Below are 27,464 nucleotides of genomic sequence, written 5' to 3'. Positions count from 1 at the left end.
AAAAAAAGGAGAGATACGTACGCATTTTACTATCTTCACTCCTAAATTTAGGCAGCCAACAAAACATCCAGTTCGAATTCGTTCATAAATTGCTCTACGGCGTTGCCAATGTGTTGTAGTTTTAATGTTTAACGAGGTGATTTGCAGATTTTAGTGTTTTGTGGTATCGTTTTTAGTGATTTTATTGATAAACAATAGAAAATTGCGGACTTGCTTAATTTGCAAAAAATAGAGACGATTTAAACAAACATAGAAGTTTCATTTCGAAGGTGAGTAAGGCTATGTCATCGTGCGGTGCCGAAGGTAAATAGAGAAAAATCTTTGGAAATAAGTATTAGTAAATCACAAGTTTGGAATGTACCGTTGTAAGTAATGAATTACATTAAGTTAGTCGTCACGTTTTGGTTTTTATTGAATATTTTGTTCATAATTTTTAATTTATTAAAAACAATATCAAATAAGTATACAAATGCGATTAATTTGTTGAAAAAATAAATAAATAGTAAATTTTATTGTTACAATGTGTCAGTTATGAAAAATGTTCATAAGCGAAATACCATATGATCGAGACAAAAAAACGGCGTTCAGCGATGGCTATGATGAAGATCGCTGTCATTTATATGTAAAATTATATGGGGAATGTCATCGATGTTCATTTCTAAGCCAACTGGGGCCTTTTTTTCTATCATACTGATGTTTATAGGATTTTTAGTTGTTAAAGATATTTTTAAGTGTAAAATCAAAACAGATTTATATATATTGAAAAAAGTTAAGGGAAGAGTACGTTGGATATTAACATACTAAATACGAATGATCGAAAAAAAAACGGTATCGAAGACTGCTGGGAAAAACAATTCGAATATAATTTTTGGCGAGGTCTTATTTCTAGATGTCATTTATTAAAAATTGAACATAAAGCTTGTCAAAAACTAATAACTAGTTATAGAAAAGATATTAAAATCAAGGATATGACGTTTTCAGAAACACCAACCGATATCCAAAAAAAAATTTCGAATTTATACTACACATTTAGAAAATCAAATACAACTTAGGTCACTACTGGCAGTAAGTGCCATAAAAAATTAAACAAGAGTAGGGTCATGGACATATCACCTCGCAAAATTATCAACTGATTGTCATTTTTTACGCCGTTTCTTTTTCGATGGTATAATGTTTGTGGTAATAGAGCAATGTATTTTTTGTTTTGTTTATTAATGCTATAAAAAATTATATAGTTAAAAAGAGAATGCATCTTTGTTTGATATGTTTTTATAAAGCATTACTTATTTTTTGTTTGGTAATTTCTAATGAAAAGTTAATTATTTATTCAGTACAAGGTCCCAATTATCCGCGAAGAAACGTTCAGAAATAGTAATATTTTAAAATTTTCTTTTTGTTTAAAAAAAAAAAAAAAAAAAAAAAATTATTAGTAAATATTTTTATACCTAATATAAAATTGTAATTAGTCACGACAATTTTAAAATATCCTCATTTTCCACCGTTGCTTCAAGCAAAATAATAACAATTAATTCACATAAATGTTTTATAAAAGTCGTCGTCGGCTCGTATTCATTGAATGTTTGATGGATTATATTACTACTGGAGCAATTTACATACTTTATACTATGGAAATGTGCATATCATAATATTTCAAATTAGTTATTTTCAATCTTATTGGAGTACAGAAGTAGTCATTTTCAAAATTTGAAGAGCCATCGAGCACAACAATATATCGTATCCAAAAATCATACCGTATGATCGAATAAAAACGGCGTCAACGATGGCTACGAAATGAAGATCGCTGTCATTTTATATGTAAAATTATTATTATTATATGTAAAAAAAATTATTATTATTCCCGGTATATTATTTTTCCCGGTATTTACGCGGATATAATATTAAATTATATATTACAATCAAAGTAACTACGCCCATGACACACTTTCTCAAGATCTCTGAACAGCGTTGCCATTCTCACGGGAATCCTTCATGACTGCGATCAGCCCGTCTTGTTCCCACTCGCATAGAGCAAGAAACGAATGTCTGATTCTGATCTTTTCCTTTTTATGAATGAAATGCCGGGTCTACTTTATTTAGAGGTCATTGGTAATAACTAATAAAATGATTAATCAGGTCTAGTCATTAAGATTGATTTTTGATATTTTCCTTGTTGTGTCGGCTGATTAAATTTCCACAAATATTTTATTTCCTGGTGTAATATTTCTAATTTGATTGTCATGAAGTTCACAATTCATTGGTTTGTTAAAAAACTAATGTGTATTTTGAACGAAATTCACAAATAAGTCAAACAAGTAAAAAATATATGTTATTGTTGTAAATGTTATATATTTTATTTAAATTGTTAGGGCTGGTGCCGTAGAGCAACTTCGTACTCACATGAGACACTTGAACGCCTTGCATCCACCGGAACGACATGCAGGACGACAAATGGTTCAATTATATGAAAAAGGCATGTTTTTTATAGTAGTTTTAAAAAGATAGTAAGTTTTTACAAAAAAAATATGTATTTAGGTTATGGGAAAGATGCAGCAGGTATTGCAATGGAAGCCATAAGATATGCAAGAGATTGTAAAATGGATGTAGTACTTATCGACACTGCCGGTAGAATGCAAGTAAGTTTATTATTTACTACTGTAGCAATTTCAATTACCCAATGGTAAAGCCAATATTGATTATTTATTTAAAAAAACTCAATACACAATAACCGTTCCCGTATCGTATTGCAATTGCTTTCTTTTTCTTTGATGGTTCAAAAGAACCGGGAATTCCCGGTTCTGAACCCCTAGTATCAACGGATGGCGATTTCAAATCTTCAAAAAAAGAAGAAACTTCCGTTTAAATTAAGATGACGGGCTAGGTCGTAACCACCGTAATAACAAGGCCGGACAGCTTTGACGTAAAAATCTCGTGACGTCACCAACTGGAGGCTCAACTCTATTTAGCAGCGTTGATAATTTACCCCGATAAAAGTTCAAATTGGGGATCTTTTTTCACTCACTAGATATATTTCGAAGTTTTAAAAATTCTTTTTTTCGAGTTCTTTAAAAATATTATAGTATATTAAAATAGTTTTAAATAGAAAGGAAAAAATCATACCATCAATAAATGTTTATCTTCACTTTTTATCAAATCAAATTTAATAAAGTAATATTTTAAGTTCGCAATAGTGTATAATATGAAAAAAAAAACAATAAAAAAATTGATATTTTTTATAGTATATATTATATATTTTATTGATATTTTACGCCCCCTACTACGGGGCGACGGCGCCGCGCCGCGCGGCGGCACTGGTTAACACAATATATTAAAATTATTGTAAAATATGAAAATTCAAAACATTTTAATTTCTATAAGATAATCACCTAGTTAATAATCTTTGTCAAGACTTTGTAGAAAGTACAGTATGATCGAAAAAAAAACGGCGTCAGCGATGGCTATGAAATGAAGATCGCTGTCATTTTATATGTAAAATTATATGGGGAATCGTCATCGATCATTCAGTTTCCAAGCCAATTAGACGCCGTTTTTTTTCGATCATACGGTATTTTTCAACCTGATTTATAATATGTTCATCAGTTTAATAATTTTCCGCTTTATGAGGGGTCTAAATAATAAGATGTGAATCATATATTTAAAGCTATATTTCTTCTGTTTTCTCAAATATATATTTATATGTATTTTCTAAAGCTTTTACTTATCTTTTACCTCACCTCAAACCTTTCATATTTGAAAGTTACATAAACTACACCCTCTACATCGATTAACTACATGTAATGTAGTTTATGTAGTTTTTAAGAGTAACATGTAGTTTTCCGAACCCTGATAGTAATACTGTCAACATTAATTCAGTCATGCTCGTTTAATTTACTAATTCTTTAAAATGCGATGAAAATAATAAAAAATTTCTAACTTTTATCTGTGTTCAATATTAAGGTTATTAACTTGAGTTGAGTAACAGATTGAGCTTGAAGTAATAAAATATTGTTTTAACCAGTAAAATATGAGGTATAGTCTGTGAAACGAATAACTTTGAATTTGACAGTTCCCGCGGGCTTTTCTAGTGTTAATTTTATTAGGTTAGCAACTTGCGGCCATGCTGACGCAATGCCGTCTCTAATAGAACAGCCTTGGAGCGAGATTTATGATGTCACGCTAGTTAGATACTACGGATTAATAAATATGTTGTAGATTACATGGAAAACATAATAAATTATAAAAAAAAAAAAAGTTGTATTTTAAAAATTATAAGTTTCCATAAAATATACATAACATACAGTTACCATAAATACAATAATGTATATACCTATTTATAGTAATAAATACTTGGCAAATGTACTATGAACCATACAAATAACAAATGGTTTTAACGATATGACAATAATGAATAGGTAATCAAGATAATGGGTAAAATGTAAAATAAATTTTAAATTTTGGGGTTTGAAAATCGATCTTAATTTAACAAAAAAACAATTTTTTTTTTTTTTTTTTTTTTTTTTTTTTTTTTTTTATATATTTATAATGTATATTTTGCAAATATCAATGTTCAAAAAATTTAATCCAAAAAATTACATTCACAACCTAACCTAAAAAAACACCACATAGTATTTACTGCAATTAATACAGTAATATAAACTTGTCAAAAGATGGCCACACATTTTTTAAAATTATTATTCTTAGCTCTAAAACTATCTACATTGACTATGACTGAAATCGTACTCCATAGCCAATGTAGATAGTTTTAGTGGTATAATATTTAATGTTTTTCCAATGTATTCTACAACATAATAATTAATCCGTAGTATCTAACTAGCGTGACGTCATAAATATCGCTCCGAGGCTGTTCTATTAGAGACGGCATTGGTCTGATATTAGAAATGTCTAAAGCTGATGACATTTTACTTTTTGAAAATTATAACATTTGTGTTTTGATTTTTGCAAAGAAGAGGAAGAAAATGTCACTTGTTTTTATTATTTTTCCGCTTTTCTATTTCGTGAAAGTAAAAAGAGCTACCTATCTGATTCGTTCAGGCACTCAATTTTAAAGAATATCAAGAATATCAATAACTTTTTTGACAGAGGGATTTATATTTGCATGTTGGGGTAAAAAATAACCGTCAAAATTCAAAGTTATTCATTTTATCAGACTATAAAAACCTTACTAAAAGGTCATCTTGGTTGACCAAAAGATGAAATAACTAATATCGTTTTATGTGAAATAATATAATTTTTTAATAAAGTTTTTTTTTTTTTTTTTTTATTTTATTTTAAATTCACAATAAAAAATATTTTTATGAAAAATATCTTTGGATTACATTAAAGGTACATAACAACCATTATTGAAATTTCCGCAATGTACTATTTATAATGCTAAGTTATTGTAAAAATTGTCATAAATTCTATTAGAAAATAAATTAAAAAAAAAAAAAAATGTTTTCTTAAAAAATAATGATAGGACTTGGAAAAGGAAATAAAAGAAACTTGAGACACACTTACAGCATAAATAATACAATGACGATGGATAATGTGAGATGGGATATAAATCTGAATGTTTTTTTAAATTTTAATGTTTAATTATTATTAAAAAAAAAAAAAAAAAAAAAAAATTAAAGTTTATAATCATTAATATACAGTATAAGTGTATCAAATCAATCCAGTTTAGGCCCTCCAGTTGATGACGTCCACGAATAGCTGTCCGCCTTGTATTATGGTGGTTACGGCATAGGTCAATAATGATAAAATATTTTTTGAATATCAGACCTCGTAAACCTTAATTTATTTATTTTTTAGGAAAAAAAAAAAAAAAAAAAAAAAAAATAAACTAAAACTAAATAAAAGTAAACGAACCGGATTTGGTTCTTTTTGTTGGTGAAGCACTCGTTGGAAATGAAGCCGTTGATCAACTGGTAAAATTCAACCAAGCTTTAGCTGATTATTCTTCAACCACCAACCCCCATTTAATTGATGGAATTGTTTTGACAAAGTTCGATACTATTGATGACAAGGTTAGTTTAGTTGTTAAGTATTTAACACTATTACAAGTACCGTAATTAGTACCGAAAAAAAACGGCGTCCAAAATGACAATTGATGACATTTCCCATATAAATTTACATATACAATGACAGCGATCTTTATTTCAAAGCTATTGCTGATGCCGTTTTTTACAATCATGTGGTACAATGATATACAGACCGGACCACCGTAGTAGTAACATAGGCAAAACCGGACGAATTAGCGTATACCCGTCCGCCGGATAAAAAGCAAGCGAAAAAATGCGATAAAATAAAAATAGGTAGATATGTGATAAAGCATGTTCTGAAATTTGTATTTATTCGGTTATTAAATATTTCAAAACGAATTCATAGATTCTCGCGACAGTTCTCGTGTAACTTTTATTTTTTAAGTAAAATAATGGGATGTTTACGAAATTCGTGAGAAAATCAATGTAAAAATGGTATTTCCAAAATAGGTCTTTATGGTATATCAAGAATTTTTCCACAAACTTGTAAACAGGCCAATTTCATTTTACCTATCTAATATCAGAGTTATTATTAAATTTTTGAAACACATGGGTGCGTGTTCCCACAAAAACACAAAAGCCTGATGTGTTGATTAATAAAGAACAGGAGTTAAAGCACGTGTTCATTTGTGCTACCGGGGATCAAAATCCCACGTTTTCAAGTAATCAAATTGCTGAGGTAAGAGATTCTTCATCTAGCACGGTTAAAAGAGTCCTTAAAAGGAATGGATACCGATCGTATAAAGCGCGCAAAACTCAGGAAATTTTCCATGAAGACCAATTTCGGTGTATGGCGTTTTGTGAATCTGTAATGGAAAAGGCAAATTTAAATGAAAACTTTATTCGGTGTATAGTTTTCACCAACGAATCAAGTTTTCATTTATTGAGTCGTCATAACCCTACACAAGTGCGATATTGGTCTCGGGAAAATTTGCACAGATATTTTGAGGTACGCACGCAATATTCTCAAAAGCTAAATGTTTTGGGTGGTTTTGTAGGGGAGATAGATTGGTCCATTTTTAATAGAGGGTAATTTTTACTGTTGCAAAGTATTTGGAATTGTTACAGCAGCAGATTGTGCCTAGAATTCGTGAGTTATTGGGAGAAAGATTGCACAATGTCTGGTTTCAACAAGATGGTTGCCCTGCCCACAATGCCCGTAATTGTTCAAGGATATTTGAACAATACTTTTCCCAACCATTCAATTAGTGGATATGGAACCATTTTGTGGCCCGCCTAGATCACCAGATTTTCTCCATGATTTTTTTTGTGGGGTTATGTAAATCCAAAGTGTATGGTCATAATAGGGCTAATAATCTGGATGAGCTTCAAGTAAAAATACGAGAGGCTTTCCAAACGATTAGCCCTAATATGTTAGCCAATGTCAGACGGGGATTTTACGACCGCCTAGGCTTCTGTCTAGCACAAGAAGGTGGTCTTTTTGAACACTTGTTATAACTTTTTTTATTTAGAGTAATATTTTATTTTTTTTATTTTATTCATGTATTTTTTAATTTTGGAAATGAATTTATTTATTTTTAGTTTTGGCTTGTAAATACACTCAAATAATAAATATTTTAGTATTTTTATTTTAAATGTTACCTTAAGTGAAGGTAAACACTTAAAATGAAAATAATAAATACTCGGCACTCCTCACGTCGTATTTCTAGTCTGCTACGACCGACCCGTCCAAGCACAACTGCAACTGCGTACTGCCTGACCAGCCGACTAGCCGGCAGTGAATCTCAAGTACGAACGCAATCAGGTAAGCGTAAATTCGTCCGGCAAGTTGCTATGTTACTTGTAGCCTGGTCTTCTCTGTATATATATCGGTCTAGAACGTCTTGCGACGTTGTCCGATGCCTAACTTCCACGTCTTCCGATCGTTCCATTGTCCCTCGTTTAGATTTCTGGCACTCATTGCTCTTTGGCACTCATTGCGGTACAATGAACAAATACAAAAGCTGGCTAGGTATGGGAATATAATTGTTAGAATAATATGCTCTTTTCGTTATTAGTGAAATTGAGACTTACTAGTTAAATCTCACCACAGGATTACGTCATCCGTAAAGACTATCTGAGGGTGCATCCACATTATCCTAGAAAGAGCGGGACGGCGTATTGGCGTAACGACCTTGAATCGATTTCCAGCAATTCTATTGGCTGAAATTTTTGACAGATGAAATTTTTGACACTGGAATTTTTCAGCCAATAGAATTGCTGGAAATCGATTCAAGGTCGTTACGCCGATACGCCGATCCGCTTTTTCTAGGATGATGTGGATGCACCCTGATGGTAGCAACCTGTTCAATATTGAGACATCTACTTACATTAGTGTTACGCGATTGTTATAGGCTTGGTGGATTCTCCGCCGGTGCTGCCACCATCGGAGAATATCACGTATGTTTAAATAGCCAGAATACACGGGTTTAAATAACGAGTATACGAAAAATTTATTATATAATTATTCTTAGTTAGGAAGTATAATTTGTGAAAAATTATGAAACGTCAAACAGTCCTAATTTATGTTACAGTCTATAAAATGAATAACTTTGAATTTTGACCGTTATTTTTTACCAACATGGCAAATATAAAAGCCCTCTATCCAAAAAGTTACTGATATTCTTTAAAATGAGTGCCTGAACGAATCAGATAGGTAACTCTTTTTACTTTCGTGAAATAGAAAAGGAAAATAATAAAACAAGTGACAGTTCTTCCTCTTCTTGCAAAATCAACGCGAAATGTCATAATTGACAAAAGTAAAATTTCATCAGCTTTTGACATTTCTAAATATCAGCTCAATGCCGTCTCTAATAGACAGCCTCGGAGCGAGATTTATGACGTCACGCTAGTTAGATACCACGGATTAATAAATATGTTGTAGAATCCATGGAAAACATAATTATTCCTCGTATTTTTGGTTTGTATTTTAAAAATGATATAGTTTACATGAAATATACATAATATACAGTTAATAAATACAATATATATATATACCTATTTATAGTAATAAATACTTTGGCAAATAAACTATGAACCATACAAATGCAGTAAATGTTTTACAATATACAAATAATGAATAGGTACATAAGATAATGGGTAAAATGTAAAATATATTTTAAATTTTGGGATTTGAAAATCGATCCAATTTAACAAAAAACATTCAATATCTACTAATAGTGATGTATTATTAATTTGCATTCACAAAATTTATATGTATATTTTGTAAGCATCAATGTTCGAAAAATTATATTTGCAAATAATTCAATATCAGAAAAAAAGGCGTCAGCGATGGCTATGAAATGAAGATCGCTGTCATTTTATATGTAAAATTATTCTAAAATTTTTGATTTTCTTGGGATTTAGGTTCTTGAAAAACGCTGATTAAGTTTTCATTTGGTTTTTCATTATTTTTTTTTGATTTAAAAAAAACGTTATAGCTAACGTTTATAGCCTTCATCAGTGTTGTGTCATATGAAAAAAATAGTGTCGAATATAATCCAAAAAATTACATATACGAGGAATAATTATGTTTTCCATGTATTCTTCAACATAATTAATCCGTAGTATCTAACTAGCGTGACGTCAGAAATCTCGCTCCGAGGCTGTTCTATTAGAGACGGTATTGCAGCAGCATGGCCCGCAAGTTGCTAACCTAATAAAATTAACACTAGAAAAGCCCGCAGGAACTGTCAAATTCAAAGTTATTCGTTTTACAGACTAACTACTACTACTATACTAACATACCAAATCTCGTTTTTTATCTGAAAACATAAAAAAGTTATAGAGGTGAACCACTTTTGAGAGGCACCCGGTATATAGTTATGTTTTTTTATCTCGCCATATTTTGAATATTAAATCATAAATTTATTAATTTTTAATATTTTATCACAATAAACATAAATAGTAAAGCCATAGGCTATTTTATACAGGGTGTCCCAGAAATAAGTGCAAATATTTTAATGGGTGGTAGATCTCGATAAAAGAAACATATTTTCTCTTTATCGTTTTTCAAATAAAAAAAGTCCAAAATAGGAGTTATTTTACTTTGAAAATTTCCAAAAAAAAAGGATTTTTTGCTATAATTTTGAGAACCACTGGATCTTTTCTGGATTTTCTTTCTTGTAAATTTAATCTAATACCTATGTTGCCATATTATCAGGAAATTATGTTTTTTAACTAAAAACTAAAAAAAAATCTAAAAAAAATTTCAAAAATTTTTTTTCGCGAAAAAAACTTCGTGAAAAAAAGCGTGTTTCTGGGGTTGAATTATACTACCAGTTAAAATATTTGCACTTATTTCTGGGACACCCTGTATGTAAAATCTACAATCTACAATAATGTTAAACTATTATTTCAGGTAGGGGCAGCAATATCGATGACCTACATTACAGGGCAACCAATAGTTTTTGTCGGGACTGGGCAGACCTATACCGATCTGAAAGCATTAAATGTTAAAGCGGTTGTACACTCCTTAATGAAATGAAATTGCGCCTAGAAATGTAATTAATAATGTAAAATACAAATCGCGCCTATAATTCTAATTACTAAGAATGTTCAACAGATTCTATTTCAAAACTATTTACTTTCATCCAACTTATTGTTATGATGTATATTTTAAATCTAATTTATAATTTATACAGGTGTTGTTTTTGTTACTTATTTTTTTATTTAAAGAAATAAATATTTTTTTCTCACACCTCATTTTATTTAAATTCCAATCCATTTCCAACAAACACAAAACAAAGTCTTCCTTATACTTTGAATAAGAAGACTAAGGAAGGAGCATATCAAAAATCTTAGGTACACCGCGATGGGCCTCAAATATGGCCGACTTAAATTCCGGTTTATCAGTCTCGTTCTAATTTTATTTAAAAAATATAAAACTATGATGTAGGGTATACGTGGGATAGACTCAATAATTTTTTGTTTTATTTTACGTTGTGAATAAATGTTGGTAGTTATTAAAATTGTTATAAAAATATATAATTCTAATAAAAATAGATAAGTTATAATAAGTATTTATTAACACAAACATCCGATACGCTACTGAAGCAGGTAAGTCAAATTAACGTCACAATTCTTTGACATCTAATCTTTGACAAGTAATAAATAAAAGCTAAAATGCAAGAAAAATATATAATTTAGTTAATTTAAGTGAATTTCATAAATGATCGGTTTACTACACGTATGTATATTATATAGTCACTTACTAGCGAAAAGTTGTTCCATTATTTCACTCAATTTTTGCCGAGATCTACCGCACGCTACACAACCAACTATTTTAGAGTCTTTTTCGATAAATCGCGATAGTGTCACTGTTAAGTGCTGCCACAATTTCCATCTAGATTTACTACCTTTATACAACTATCAGTAGTAGAATAAATAATAAATAACATAAAATAAGCTCCGTAAAGACTGACAAATCCACAAAATTTCAAATCAAATTCAAATGTGTCAAATGAATCGTCAAACAGAACTGTCAAGGATCCCCACCCTAGAGTGCTTGTATGGTGCTTTTTCCGCCCATCATGCAAGAATACACGGATAGCATTATGCTCTTTCTTTAGTCTTCTTATTCAAAGCGCACATAGCACGCCCACTTATGGCCTCTAAAATTGTGCACAGCGCCTGACCGGCACAGGTATTAGAGAGATATCGGAAAACCGAATAGCGTCATGCAGTATTTACGCGTACCTTATCATGGTTACGATATGCGCGAGTCAATTTTTAACGCAACGCCCGCTAATAACGTTACCGCCTGACGTAATTTGCGGATCAATTACACCAAGCGCTGTTTCTAAATAACGTTTAAAAATTGCTTAAATGGGCATGTGCGGGTATTTGACAACTGGGGCCGGCCGGCCGGGGAGATCTTTTATTTTAGGTTATGTTTGAATTGTTTTGAATTATTACTTTAGTTTTATTAGGTAATTTGATATTTAAGTAGCTGGGATTAGTTTTAATTAAATAAATATGGCCCAAAATATGGATTCCTCCTCTTCCAAGAACCTATAAAGAGGCTTAGGTTTACAGCAGATGACGACTCAGCCCTTCTAAGAGAATTTGTTGCTTGTTGCCCGAAACCCACTGGTAGACGTTGAACAATAAAGCACTGGAAATAAGCACTTTAGCCCTTTAGTTTTAAAATACCTGGTAAACAAAACAATTTCAAAGTTTTAAATTCAAAGTTAGGTTAAGTTTAAATAGCGGACACGACGCGAACAGAATTCTTTCCGATCCGATAACTATAAATCAAGAGAGTTAATACCACCTCACGTAAAGGAAATAACACCTGGCCTTATTAACGTCCATGCACGCTATTCGGTTTAGCGATATCTCTCTATTACGCTGTTTATTGTTATTTTACGCGAGTTTATTTTTGCGCACAGGAAATTTGACTCGTTTGCACATCGTCATAAAAAACAATTTTCGTACCACGAATTAGGGACAAGATTTTTATCGGTATAGGATACCTAATCTGTGTCATCAGTTTGAATGCAAAATTTTTCACATTTAGAGATGGAAAATATTTGTTAAAAAATGAAGGCAAAACTAAAAGAATCGACAAACAGTTATATACTCTGTATATTATATTTTATTGGAATTTTTATACAAATTAAAACATATAAACAAATTTCATCATATTTAAACAAGTATACACAACATATTTTTTGTTTACTTTAAAATTGCAAAAATGTATTTAGTTCTTAATTATTAATAATAGTATCACACCAAATAGGCATTTTAGACCAGACCTAAACATGTACGTTAGAATGTTTTTTTTTAATAATTAATTTCGTAGTTTTTCTTTCGCGGGAGTATGTGGCTTTAAAATATTTACTAGTATTCAATGTGTTGTGCTAGGAATCGTTTGCTTTAGGTGGATTCTTTCCCCATAGCCAATTCAAGAGTACTTTGGATGGACTTTGAACATCTCGAGCTAAAAATAATTTAATGCATGTAAATACAATACGGTCGAAAAAATGGCGTGAAAGAAGGTTGGAGAATGAAAATCGATGACAATTTTGGCAAAGTCAAGACCTAGACGTCATTATCAGTATTCTTCTTTATTTTTTAATGGCACTCATTGCAAGTTGGCCTTAAGAAGACTATTTATTTTTATATTGATTCGAAAAAATATGTTTTTGGAAATATATCTGGAAACGTGCGTCCTTTTTTAATCTTTCTATAATTAGTGTTAATGTTTGACAAGTTTTATGTCAATTTTTAGTAAATTAACGTCTAGAAACTGAACTTGCTAAAATTATAATCGTTATTGGTCATTCCCTAGCCGTCTTTGACGCCGTTTTTTAAATATCGTCGGGATAAGGTTAAAACAATACTTAATTTAATTTTTTACCTAAATTATAATTTACCGTGCACTATAAAACGATATTAATTTTACCAATAAATACTTACATAAAGTATAACTGGCGTCTACTAACTTAGCTGCTGCCTCTGGTGGCAATTTAGAAGCTTCATTAATATGTTGCTCCATTATAGCAAGTTGCTGCAATCTTCTTATAGATTGTTCATCGACAAATGTTTTGTCTTTCTTGTAGCCTATATTTCTAAGTTCTGATAATCTAAAAATATAAGTAGTTATTTTACAAACAAAATAAATACAATACCTTTTATCAAACAATATAGAAAATATAATATGACAGTTGGAGGTTGGAACCTTTGGTGTTAAACAAACAAATAAAACAATAATTCAGCACAATACACCAAAACACTTTTTAAACAAAACATGGTCAGCAAAATGCACGTCTAGTGTTTAAAAAAGTGTTTGGTGCATTGTGGTAAATTAGTCTTTTATTTTGATAGAAAATATAATCTTAAATGTAATCAACAATTTCATTTAATCAACATTTATAAGGTTATTTGTCATTCTGAATTGAAGGTCAATATTTTAATGAGTAATACAAAGATAGTTGACTGACGTTATAAATAAATAAATCTATAAATAATAATTAATAATTTATTACCCAACAGGTCGTGCGCCACTGACTTTTTTCTTTTTATATCAAAATTGTGTAGGCCGTTTAATGCCAATTAAAAGTTATCTATTGACATTTTGTCGAATTCAGTCTCCTTGATGAGATAAAAGCAATTTTATTATACTCTGTTTTTTTTTTCTCAGGTAAGATTTCGACAGACGATGACAGAAGAAAAGCAGATGACGTCCCATACCAATCTATTTATTTTACTAAAAAAAGTTTCTAATAATTTTTAAGTTAACTATGGATGGGTTCAAATATAAATCCGTCATGCGTCGTCTCTTGTTGTTTTTAACCAGTTTTATTGGTTTATTTCAAAAATGACAGATCGTATTTCAATTTTATTGGTTTGACGGAACGATGAACGACAAACGGACGCCGATGCGTATGAACTTGCCTTTAGATTTTTGACGTTTGTCAAAGTCTTGCCAAATTATAGGTTATAATTTTGTGCCAACTTTTGTCAAATACCCTGCGTTTTGGAAGATGATGCATTTTGATTCGTGTTATTACGTGTGTTTTGTGTCTTTTGAAGTCAAGTGGAGGAAAAATCGAGTGAAAATTAACTGTAGAACCCAGAGCACAGTTTATGGTTAATACTCGCTGCCCAGGCAGAAAGTCTTATACAGATACACCAATAAAGTTACTATCAATAAAGTTCGTATACCATCTCGTCGTAGATAAGTGCATCTCGAATATGGTAGAAGGACCATACTAAACACATACTAAAAACTGGAGTAGCTGTAAAATATCGACATCACACGATAGGTAAATAATGGATTTTAGTACTGCAGAAAAATAATGTCAAAAGGTACTGGTTTAAAAAAATTAAGATTAAAGTTAATTAATCAACCTGTGAGGTATAAAATTTGGTAAGTGTTATTATTAATAAAATAGTTTGTTTTATTTGTGTTGTTTTATTTATTCCTGCGGAATATTACAAATTTGTATTTGTACACAAGTTATATTGATAAATATAATCATAAATGCCGGAAGTTTCATAAAGCTTGAAAGTAAGAATTTTTTTATCAGTTTTATACCGTTTTTTTCACAATATTTTGAAGTTACTTGTCAGTCAAATTTTAAATACATATATTAATTTCCTGCTATGCGTTCCAGTTGTACCAACTTATTTCTCTGTAAAATAAAATAAACTACTTTGAAATTAAAATGACAGACACATCTATCACTGTCAAGGATCTTCTCATTGGACAGACTATAATCCACAATTAATAAAATTAAAATACAAATAAAATTAATAAATTATATACTATAACTTAATTTATTATTAAATACTATTACTATCAGCCAAACCTACAGCAATTTCAAATAAAAAAATAATGCTATTTAAGATAAGTACAAACAACCTTTTAAAAAGTTTTAACATCCTGTAACTCCATAACTAAAACTATGCATTTCCATATCCATGTTTATAGGAACTTTATTTCATAGTTTTTTATGAGAAATCAATGAGTACTTATTTAAAACTAAATAGTAGTACTTTAAACTATTTAAAAATTAGTACTTATTAGAATTTTTTAAAGGATCAATGCAAATTAATAGAATTGCGTTTATCTCACCAAGGAGGCCGAAATCGACAAAATACGAGGCATGTTTTTTAAGTAAGTACCGTTTTGGAATTAAAAAAAACGTGCAAAGATATCGCAATAATTTTATTTTTACATGAAAGCCTGTACCTTAATCTACTTTTCTACATAATTTCCGTGAATATTGAGGCACTTGTCAAACGTGGCACCAGTTTTTCAATACCCTCCTCATAAAATTCTGCCGCCTGACTGGTTAACCACTGTATCACAACTGTTTTGACTTCGTTATCGTCTTGAAGACGCTGACCGCCCAGGTGTTTCTTCAAGTGCAAGAATAAATGGTAGTCACTGGGCGCCAGATCAGAGCTGTATGGAGGATGATCTAAAGTTTCCCATTTAAAAGATTTGATGAGATCTTTGGTCCGATTAGCCACATGTGGACGGGCATTGTCATGCAGCAAAACAATACCCTTACTCAACTTGCCACGTCTTTTGTTTTGGACTGCACGGCGCAGATTGTTCAATGTCTCACAATAAGATGCTGCATTGATTGTCTCATTACGAGGCAGAAACTCCACTAGTAATACTCCTTTTCTGTCCCAAAAAACTGTGCACATGATTTTCCGGGCAGAAATTGTTTGCTTAAACTTCACTGTTTTGGGTGATGATGAATGTCGCCATTCCATGGACTGTTGTTTCGATTCTGGTGTGACGTAGGCCACCCATGTTTCGTTACCAGTAACAATTTTGTCTAAAAAATCTTCACCTTCATTGTGGTACTGCTCAAGGAAAGTCAATGCACTGCCTAAACGTTGGGTTTGTGCAAATCCGTCAACATTTTCGGAGCCCAACGTGAACACAATTTCCGGTAATTCAAGTTCTCGGTCACAATGCGATACAAAACACTACGAGAACATTGAGGAAAGTAGTCGCACAATGATGAAATTGTAAAGCGTCTGTTTTCTTTCACCTTTTCGTCCACTTTCTGCACCAAATCTTCATTAACGACCGAAGGACGCCCACTCCGTTCTTCATCTTGCACATTTGTGCGGCCATCTTTAAATGCTCTCACCCATTTCCTTACCATTCCATCACTCATAATGTTTTGTCCGTAAACTTCACAGATCTCACGATGAATATCGATCGGTTTTACGCCTTTAGCACTAAGAAATCGTATGACAGCCCGTACTTCACAATCGGCGGGACTCACGATTGTCGGAGGCTTCTTAAACACTCAATAAACAACGTATACAATGAAGAATCAGACTGTACTGGCGTCTGTGCATAGACAAGAGATGTAGGTAACCAGCGCGCATGCGCGGAACGCCGACCGTAGCGCTGCGGCGGCGGAATCGCAAAACGGTACTTACTTAAAAAACATGCCTCGTATCAAGAGAATCGACATTAAACTGCTTACACTATTTCGCTAAGGAGAGCAAAAAGGCAGTAGCGTACATGTTGTTTTAGAAAAATATTTCAGTGAAATATTTCGTCTTTGGTGAATATGTATACACTTTTTTAGCTTTAAAATATATCGTATTTATAGCAACTTTTACCCTCAAAATTTCATTCGAAACAATAAAAGTACTTGGAAGAAAATTATAATAAATCGAAAAAATATTAACTTTAGCTACGAAACAAAGCAGAATCGGACCTATGTTGATATGAAAAATAAATCTTATTTTTACGTGAGGAATACCTAACCAATTCACCATGAGAGATGGCACATGTTTTTTGAAACACCCTGTATAATACATGATTAAACTTACTTTGAAGCCAAATGGGTGTTTTTGTGTAATGCTTCATTTGCTAAATTAGCGCCGGGTATATTTGAAGAGCCAGCGTATGAATCGTTTATTTGGATTGAATCTGATTGATCTTCTGCACCTGTCGAATTATGCCCTAAAAATATTGAAAGAAATTTCTAGAAATTGGAAAATAAGAATATAATAATATAATTAAGAACCTAAATAAATAACAAATAATAAAAAGAACGTGTGTGTGGATTAATTTTAATTGTATTTGTAAGTTACGACGACCTTTTTATTATTTGTTTTTTTATTTAGGTTCTTTCTTGTTAAGTCTGATGATGCTCGTACGAGCGAAATACGTGTCACTGTTTAACATTATATAAACGTTGAGACCCAGACTTTGAGTCTTTTTTCTACTTCTTTTTATAATTTAAACCAGGTCTCTTTTTTAAATATAATTAAAAGATAGAAATTAAAACATGAACGTAGTATAAAAAGATATGAATTTTCTTAACTGTAATCTAATAAATAAAATTATAGTTACAAAAAAAGTATTAACCTGCAAGTATTTGCCTTAATTCTTCTTTCTCTCTAATAGAGTTTGATAATTTCAACTGCAACGTATCTCTTTCCTCTAACAACTGAGTTAGTTCAACAGTTAGTTCTTCACACCTTACATCTCTTTGATGTAACATATACAAGGCCAAGTCCAATTCCGCGCGACTAACTGGCTCTGTGAGGTCGTCGTCATCGTAGTGAGGTTTGTCAGTGCTCGTTAATGGATTCTACAATATAATATCTCGTAAAGAATCACGTAATATAACTTCAATTAAAAATTAACAGTAATGGGTAAAAAATAGTAGTGATGGGCAAAACTGTTATTTTCAGATAACAGTTGAAACTGTTATAGTTATTTATCAAAAACAGCTTAAAATAACAGCTTAAAAATAACAGGTTTCTTTATTTTATTGATAAATATCTGAAAGAGTATGAGGCGGTCACCGCCATGCGTATTAACGCAATTGCAAGTTGCAACAATGACGTGCTCGGTGGTATAGTCTGTGAAATGAATAACTTTGAATTTGACAGTTCCCGCGGGCTTTTTTAGTGTTTATTTTATTAGGTTAGCAACTTGCGGCCATGCTGACGCAATGCCGTCTCTAATAGAACAGCCTCTGAGCGAGATTTATGACGTCACGCTAGTTAGATACTACTGATTAATAAATATGTTGTATACATGGAAAACATAATTATTCCTCGTATTTTTTGGTTTGTATTTGAAAACAAACATTGATTTTAAAATACAAACCAAAAATACGAGGAATAGTTATGTTTTCCATGTATTCTAACACATATTTATTAATCCATAGTATCTAACTAGCGTGACGTCATAAATCCCTCTCCGAGGCTGTTCTATTAGAGACGGCATTGGTCTGATATTTAGAAATGTCAAAAGCTGATGACATTTTACTATTGACAATTATGAGATTTCGTGTTGATTTTTGGTAGAAGAGGATGAACTATCACTTGTTTTATTATTTTCCTTTTCTATTTCACGAAAGTAAAAAGAGTTACCTATCTGATTCGTTCAGGCACTCAATTTAAAGAATATCAGTAACTTTTTTGATGAGGGATTTTATATTTGCCGTGTTGGTAAGAAATAACGGTCAAAATTCAAAGTTATTCATTTTATAGACTATAGTATTTCCAGGGTGTCAAAACATTTCTAAATATCGATTGTTATCTAAAATACCTCTCTAAAAATGGTGGTTGTTTACAAATATTCCGCCACTCGTCTATACCTATACATTCCGATCTACCTAAGCCCTGCCCCTCGATCCGCGTAGATCCTGAATTGCGTATCAGTGTACAGGGTGCTTCTCACTCAACGGGCGAGAAGCTCTTTTAGTTATGTTTTTACCATTTGCGGTCAAAAACAGCAATATAACAAAATGTTTAGTATATTCTTCATAAGTAACCAACTACACACTAGAGTTCGAATTAATTTTACACTTAAACTAGCGTGTACCCGCGACTTCGTTTGCGTCAAATTAATAATTTGTAATGGTGATGATAAAGCAAAGCAAGAATTTCCATTAACATACAAACTGGATAAAATTTTCTTACATTTGCCAAAAATAAGCTTTAAACGTCGAGCAGTTTAAGCAGAATCGTGGTTAATCAATTACTCAACTTTTTGGAACACCCTGTATGATTTTTTAAAAAAATTCTAAATATGTAAAAAAACAAAATAAATTACACGTGTCCAGGCGTTTCTCGAAAGACTAACCCTTTTTTAAATAACAAATATTGTATATTTGAGGGGCGTTTTCACCCTCTTGGAATTTGAGATTCGAGAAACCCCTCCTTATCGAACCTCAACCCCACAGTCAATCCGTTTGCCAAAAATCAGCTTTAAACGTCAAGCAGTTTAAGCAGAATCGTGATTACTCATATTTTATGAAACACCTGTATATATTTTTAAAAAATCTTAAAATATGTAAAACAACAAAATAAAATATACGTGTTTAAGAGTTTTCCGAAAAACTCACCGGTTTTTAAATAAAAAATATTCTAATATTTGAGGGTGGTTTCACCCCCTTAGAATTCGAGTTTCGAAAAATCCCTTCTTATCGAACCTCTACACCCTAAAGTCAATCCGTTTTCCAAAAATCAGCTTTTTACTCAAGGGCTTTAAGCAGGATCGTGCATGATTAATCAATGACCAGATTTTTCAAAACACCCTGTATACATTTTTAAAAAATCTTAACATATTATTCTGAAAATTTTTCAGAATAAATAAATACCTAAATATTGAAACTTAATAAGTAAGTACTGAAACATACAGCGCCATAATATCTCGACCTCCGCCCGTTATGCTCGTAACAGGTTGAAAAACAATGTATCTAAAACAACTGATGCGTTATTCTCCAACCTGTTTCGAACCTCCGTCGACAATCGATCGATGCAGCAGCGTTCCTTTCCTACTCCGATTATCTCAACCGCCGTTCTGTTATGCTCGTAACAGGTTAAAAAACAACGGATCTAAAATGACTGCTTCTCCAACCCGTTGCGAGCCTCCATCGACAATCGACCGATGCAGGAGCGTTCCTTTCCCACTCCTGTTATCTCGACCGCCAGGCGTTATGCCCGCAACTGTTTCAAAAAAGCTGCTTCTTTTATATCCTATTATTTTTAAGCTGTTGCAAGCCCCACACGACCATCGACCGGTGCAGCTACGTTCGCCGCGCCGCGCCGCGCCGTAGCGCATTCCCCCCTCCGTTGTCGGTTGTATCTCGCCGCCTGTATCGATGGTTGTCGAAATAACATGCTTTCCATCCATAATCCATACTAGTTGTTTTTTGGAATTGCTTCGAGCAGCATCGAATTTCGTGGCGGTGCAGAGCGCCGACTTCGTTTCACGAACGGTCGATCTCTGCGTATCGTTATTTTATATCTGTTATTTTTTAAAAGTAGCAACGGTTGCGTTATGTTATTTCTAAATAATTGTTATAAAATAACAGATAGTTAAATAACAACCCATCACTAACACTGACGCTGTTTTTTCGATCGCACGGAAGAATAGTTATTTAAGGCTACTGGAATCAAATATTTGAATGATAGAACTATGAACTTTAAATTAATGATATTCTTCACAATATTATGATAACTTCACAATCTATAAAATATTACCTGTATTACTGAAGATGAGGAAGGTTGCTGGGTAACTGGCTGCCTACTTAAATCCATTTCCGCAATTAAGCTGTCATATTGGTTGCTTTTGTCATAAAGATCTTTCTTCAGCTGGGTAATTCTAGTTTCCTGATCTTCTATTATCAACTTCAGTTCTTCAAGTTGTTTTGTATCTTCATCTACCAACTGGGTTTGCTCAGATAGTTTCCCTTCTAAATCTTGTTTTGCAGATAATTCTTCACTTAATCTAATGGGAAACAATTAATTAGATAATATTATATTACACTACTAACCGACGGAAGTACTTTTTAATTAAAAATTGAAAAAATAAATAAAATATCTTATTAAAAATCTTCTATAATGTTCTAACCTTTCGTTATATTCTTTATTGGCATTAAGTAATTCTTGAACTTGTGCATATAACATTTGATTATCTATATCCTTATTTGAAAGCAATTCATCATAGTGCCTCTGAATGTCAGCCAACTGATTGTTTTTCAACATCTCAAGGGAATTATTGTATTCTTGTTCTCGTTGTTGTAAAAGCAATTTTAATTTATTCATTTCTTCCTCATGTACACTCTGATGGCTTTGATAAAATTGCATGTTCTGTTGCGTTACTTCCAAATCACGAGTTTTTTCTGCTAATTGTTGGGATAAATCATTAATCTGTGATTCCCTTTCAAAAGCCGTTTTCTAGAAAATAACAATCAATATATATCACATAATAATACAGGGTCGTTCACCACATACGACACGAAGTATTGTAGCTAAACGATGAGATTTTTACAAATTGTAAGTCTTGGGTTCGATGAAGGACTATTAGAGGTACAATTTAAAAATAATTTTACAAGATACAGAGTGTCCCAAATAAGTCAAAAATATCAAAGTTGTATTTTTTTAAATGGAACACCCGGTATATTATTGCATCTTTAGTTTCTACGATTAAAATAAAGGTAAATTTGATTAAGGTTTATTATACTTAAACCTTACCGTTTTTGAAATATTTTCAATTTTGTGAAATTGCAGTAAAAATTTTAAGGCTTCATTTCTCCAAGGGTACCAAAGTTTTTAATACTAAATATTTACTGAAGTTTATTTATTGATCAGTTATTGTGTTACAATAATAAAAATAATACTACCTTATACAGAGTGTCTAAAAATTTATTTTAAATAATTATTATACTCTGTTTTTTTTCTCAGGTAAGATTTCGACAGACGATGACAGAAGAAAAGCAGATGACGTCCCATACCAATATATTTATTTTACTAAAAAAAGTTTCCAATAATTTTTAAGTTAACTATGGATGGGTTTAAATATAAATCCGTCATGCGTCGTCTCTTGTTGTTTTTAACCAGTTTTATTGGTTTATTTCAAAAATGACAGATCGTATTTCAATTTTATGGTTTGCCGGAACGATGAACGACAAACGGACGCCGATGCGTATGAACTCGCCTTTAGATTTTTGACGGTTGTCAAAGTCTTGCTAAATTAGAGGTTATAATTTTGTGTCAACTTTTGTCAGTTTTGTCAAATACCCTGCGTTTTGGAAGATGATGCATTTTGATTCCTGTTATTACGTGTGTTTTGTGTCTTTTGAAATCAAGTGGAGGAAAAATCGAGTGAAAATTAACTGTAGATCCAGAGCACAGTTTATGGTTAATACTCGCTGCCTAGGCAAAAACTTTTATACACCAATAAAGTTACCATCATTAAAGTTCGTATACCATCTCGTCGTAGATAAGTGCATCTCGAATATGGTAAAAGGACCATACTAAACACATACTAAAAACTGGAGTAGGTAGCTGTAAAATATCGACATCACACGATACGTAAATAATGAATTTTAGTACTGCACAAGAAAAATAATGCCAAAGGTACTGGTTTAAAAAATTATGATTAAAGTTAATTAATCTACCTTTAAGGTACCTATAAAATTTGGTAAGTGTTATTAATAATAAAATAGTTTGTTTTATTTATGTTGTTTTATTTATTCCTGCTGAATATTACAAATTTGTATGTGTACATATGTTATATTGATAAATATAATCATAAATGCGGGAAGTTTCATAAAGCTTGAAAGTAAGAAATAGTTCTTTTTTATATTTTTTTGGTATGTGGTGTCTTGTTCTTGTTTGTTTTGTATTAACACATACCGTTTTTTATTAAATTAAATAACTCGATTACATTTTTTCAGTTTTATACAGTTTTTTTCACAATATTTTGAAGTAATCACTTGTCAGTCAAATTTTAAATATAATAATTTCCTGCTATGCGTTCCAGTACCAACTTATTTCTTTGTAAAATAAAATAAACTACTTTGAAATTAAAATGATAGACACATCTATCACTGTCAGGGATCTTCTCGTTGGACAGACTATAGCTTCAAATGGCAATAACTTGTTTAATTTAAATGGAACACCCTGTATATTTTACGAAAATCAGATGCACAATTTAATTGTCTACAAATTATATTATACCATTTTTTACCTATCTCTTTAAGTTTCCGTAAAAAATGCATTTTCTTGTAATTTAGAACTTATTTATCAATATACCCATGGAATATTGATATTTTAGATTATTTTTAAAGATGTACCAAATTTTTAAAGAGTACAGATACTAATATTGTGGATATAATTCGTTTATTTCATTAAAAAAAATAAAAAAAAACTGTTTAAATATTTGTTAAAGGGGACCAATTAATATGATTTCAGTATTCAAACTGCATTAATAATTGTTCCAAATACTAAAAAATTGAATTTTGTATGGGTATTAGACAGTGTGATAGAAAGTAACACCTTAAAAATGATATTTCATTTTTTAATAAATGCTTATTTATAACAACAGAGACTTTAATTTTGATAACTTAATATTATATTGATTTCTGACTCAAATCCACATTTATTTAAAATAATTTATTAACGAATACAATTAAGTATGTAATTAATTAGTATATGGGCGGAAATAATGGTGTTATATTTAATTAATGGTATACTCTTTTATAAAGATTTAAATAGTTTTCTTTTTGCATACAACATTATCGTTTTTAGCAAAACGATAATATTACTAGAACGTCAATATATGATGTCAATATTCCATAGGTGTCAATAATAAAATGTCAATATTCCATGGGTATATTGATAAATGAGGTCTAAATTATAAGAAAATGCATTTTCTACGAAAACTTGAAAGGATAAGTAAAAATGGTATAATACAATTTGATAGACAATTAAATTGTGCATCTGATTCTTCTAAAATATATAGGGCGTTCCATTTAAATTAAAGAAGTTATTGGCGTTTAAAGCTAGAAATTATTTAAAATAAATTTTTAGACACTCTGTATAAGGTAGTATTATTTTTATTATTGCAACACAATAACTGATCAATAAATAAACTTCAGTAAATATTTAGTATTAAAAACTTTGATACCCTCGGAGAAATGAAGCCTTAAAATTTATACTGCAATTTTACAAAATTGAAAATATTTCAAAAACGGTAAGGTTTAAGTATAATAAACCTTAATCAAAGTTACCTTTATTTTAATCGTAGAAACTAAAAATGTAATAATATACAGGGTGTTCCATTTAAAAAAATACAACTTTGATATTTTTTACTTATTTGGGACACTCTGTATCTTGTAAAATTATTTTTAAATTGTACCTCTAATAGTCCTTCATCGAACCCAAAACTTGAAATTTGTAAAAATATAATCGTTTAGCTACAATACTCGTGTCGTATGTGGGGAACAACCCTGTATAATCTCTGCCAACACATATTTCTTCTGATAAATTTGGAATATTAAGTAAAATCACAAACTAACTTAAACAGATGCGACACCTTATGGGAAATTTTGTGTTCAAAAAGACCTATGTTCGGAAGTGCGACGACAGAGCGGCGATACCGTCGATGAAGGCAAAATATTCGGCCAAACAAACAGCCGTGGTGACTTCAAATCGTTCCCGCACACCCCCTTCTCTAAGCTTCCATTTCTTTCGTTCTTTTCGCATTTAACCTTGCCTTTGATACACCGCGCCGCCCTCGTCTGGCCGTCGCAGCCGACGTACGATTATAAAGTCAAAGCGAGATTGCCAGCTTGATTTTTTATGTGAGAATTAAATATTATATGTACTTGTATTAGCGCTTTCTCCTGGATAATAATAAATAACTATAATTACATGATGTTAGGAAATATCAGCTAATATTTATTTGTAAAGTATGAGAAATTTACAAACTTTAACAATGGGTTAAGATCAATACATATGTATAAAGAAAATGACGATATCTTTAAAATTAAAAATGATATAAAATATCAGAAATATAAAATTTTAAAGAATAGGATCTTTGTTGTCAGCTTGCCGTTTGTATTTAGCTGTACTTCCAGCTGTTAATTTCAAATATTAATCTAAAGTCTATCTACTATTAGACAGCTTAAATTATCTTTAATTATTTTTATATCCTGCTTGTTAATAGTTTTATGCACTACTATCATTTTATTTGATATTTTAAATTGATTTAAAATTTAGCAGCTGATCTTTTATATAGCAAATAGGTACTTTTATGATACAGACACGGCATATTGTTTGCATGTGCCGTGATACCGATATAGTTTATACAAATTGGTAAGTAGAATTGGCAACAGTGTCCTAGAAAAGAATATGGGAATCTAAGATGGGAATATTGAAGGCTTTCAGAGGATTTTTAAGTCAGTTTCTTCAGTTGTTTCACATGGATATTACATACATCATTATTATTAGCTGTTTCCGATTTTAATTTTCTGTTGGGTTTTGTTGGTTTACATTTAGTTAGTTCACGGTGTTCTTAGTATTGTTTTAGTTAATTCAGCTATTCAGTTTAAGTTTCTTGTTTTGATTTTATTTAAAATGCTTTTAAAAAAATGTGCATTCAATGGATGAGAAAACACTAAAAACTGAAGAAGATACATTTTTTAGATTTTCTAGGACTAAATTATATCAAAAACTGTGGGTGTTTTTTTCCGAAAATACCTAGATTTTCTAATACGAAAAAAGCGAATAGACATACAGTTCGATCAAATAATCGACTTATTAACTACATAAACTTTGTAAAAATATTATACTTCTATGCCAGGTAGTAATAAATTTTCATACCAACTTTCACCCCTATATCATCCCCGAGATGAGGAATTTTCAAAAATTTCCATTAACATACAAACTGGATAAAATGTTCTCACATTTATGTCCTGAGCCTGAGAAAAAACAATATGGCGATATTATTATATAACTTGGTAATATTTGACGGGTAGTTTCATCTCGTTGGAATTTGACTTTCGAAAAATCTGTTTGTCAAAAATAATTTTTTTTACGTCAAGCAGTTAAGCAGAATCGTAGTTAATCAATTACCCAACTTTTTGGAACACCCAGTATGATTTTTTAAAAAAATTCAAAATATGTAAAAAAACAAAATAAATTATGCGTGTCCAAGCGTTTTCCCGAAAGACTAACCGTTTTTTAAATAACAAATATTGTAATATTTGAGGGGCATTTTCACCCTCTTGGAATCGAGAAACCCCTCCTTATGGAATCTCTACACCCCACAGTCAATCCGTTTGCCAAAAATCATCAGCTTTAACGTCAAGCAGTTTAAGCAAAATCGTGATTACTCAATGGTCATATTTTATGAAACACCCTGTATAAATTTTTAAAAAATCTTAAAATATGTAAAACAACAAAATAAAATATACGTTTTAAGAGCTTTTCCGAAAAACTCATCGGTTTTTAAATAAAAAATATTCTAATATTTGAGGGGTGGTTTCACCCCCTTAGAATTCGAGTTTCGAAAAATCCCTTCTTATCGAACCTCTACACCCTAAAGTCAATCCGTTTTCCAAAAATCAGCTTTTTACGTCAAGCGCTTTAAGCAGGATCGTGATTAATCAATGACCAGATTTTTCGAAACACCCTGTATACATTTTTAAAAAATCTTAAATTAGGTAAAAAAACAAAATAACATATACGTGTTTAAGCGTTTTTCGGAAACTTGACCGTTTTTTAAATAAAAAATATTGTAATATTTGAGGGATGGTTTCACCCCCTTGGAACTGGAATTTCGAAAAATTTCTTCTTTTCGAACCTCTACACCCTAGAATCAACCTGTATGCCAAAATTGAGCTTCTTACGTTGAGTGGTTTGAGCAGGATCGTGATTAATCAGTGAGTCAGTCACTTAAGAATTTTATATATTAGTAGGTCTAGATTGTGAATGTATCAAAAATTGAAAAAAAACTAATGAAATTAAAATCATCTCTATTTGATTCCGAACTACAAAATTCCCTCTCTATTTTCTACACAAAGGAGGCGTGGCTTCTTAGTAAACGAATGGAGTTTACTTTGCTGGTCCGCTGTAAAATTCGCCTATATGACAAATCTAACGGAAAAATTTGCCTGGCGCATTCGC

General features: G+C 31.2%; 2 protein-coding genes across 2 annotated transcripts in view; one reads left to right on the top strand and one right to left on the bottom strand.

Annotated features, from left to right (window-relative positions):
* Window positions 1–10,730, top strand: part of LOC115876421 (signal recognition particle receptor subunit alpha homolog) — a gene marked incomplete in the record, with an annotated part of 24,811 nt that extends 14,081 nt beyond the window's left edge. The window contains 5 exon segments of the mRNA XM_030892199.1: window positions 2,367–2,470; window positions 2,533–2,654; window positions 5,165–5,186; window positions 5,857–6,023; window positions 10,399–10,730. Coding sequence (XP_030748059.1) covers window positions 2,367–2,470; window positions 2,533–2,654; window positions 5,165–5,186; window positions 5,857–6,023; window positions 10,399–10,524 — 541 coding nt within the window.
* A 1,891-nt stretch (window positions 10,731–12,621) lies between these two features.
* Window positions 12,622–27,464, bottom strand: part of LOC115876419 (protein lava lamp-like) — a 33,039-nt gene continuing 18,196 nt past the window's right edge. The window contains exons 12-17 of the mRNA XM_030892197.1: window positions 21,403–21,728; window positions 21,033–21,279; window positions 17,899–18,124; window positions 17,358–17,490; window positions 13,461–13,627; window positions 12,622–12,981 (exon numbers count right to left, since the gene is read on the bottom strand). Of these exons, the coding sequence (XP_030748057.1) occupies window positions 12,902–12,981; window positions 13,461–13,627; window positions 17,358–17,490; window positions 17,899–18,124; window positions 21,033–21,279; window positions 21,403–21,728 (1,179 nt within the window). The 3' untranslated portion in view covers window positions 12,622–12,901. The remainder of the gene's footprint in view (window positions 12,982–13,460; window positions 13,628–17,357; window positions 17,491–17,898; window positions 18,125–21,032; window positions 21,280–21,402; window positions 21,729–27,464) is intronic.

Source organism: Sitophilus oryzae, unplaced genomic scaffold (genome assembly GCF_002938485.1).
Source record: "Sitophilus oryzae breed Bouriz unplaced genomic scaffold, Soryzae_2.0 scaffold_1436_pilon_pilon, whole genome shotgun sequence".
Lineage (NCBI taxonomy): Eukaryota > Metazoa > Arthropoda > Insecta > Coleoptera > Curculionidae > Sitophilus > Sitophilus oryzae.
Note: the sequence above shows the minus strand (reverse complement) of the source record. Positions and strands in the feature narration are given on the sequence as shown.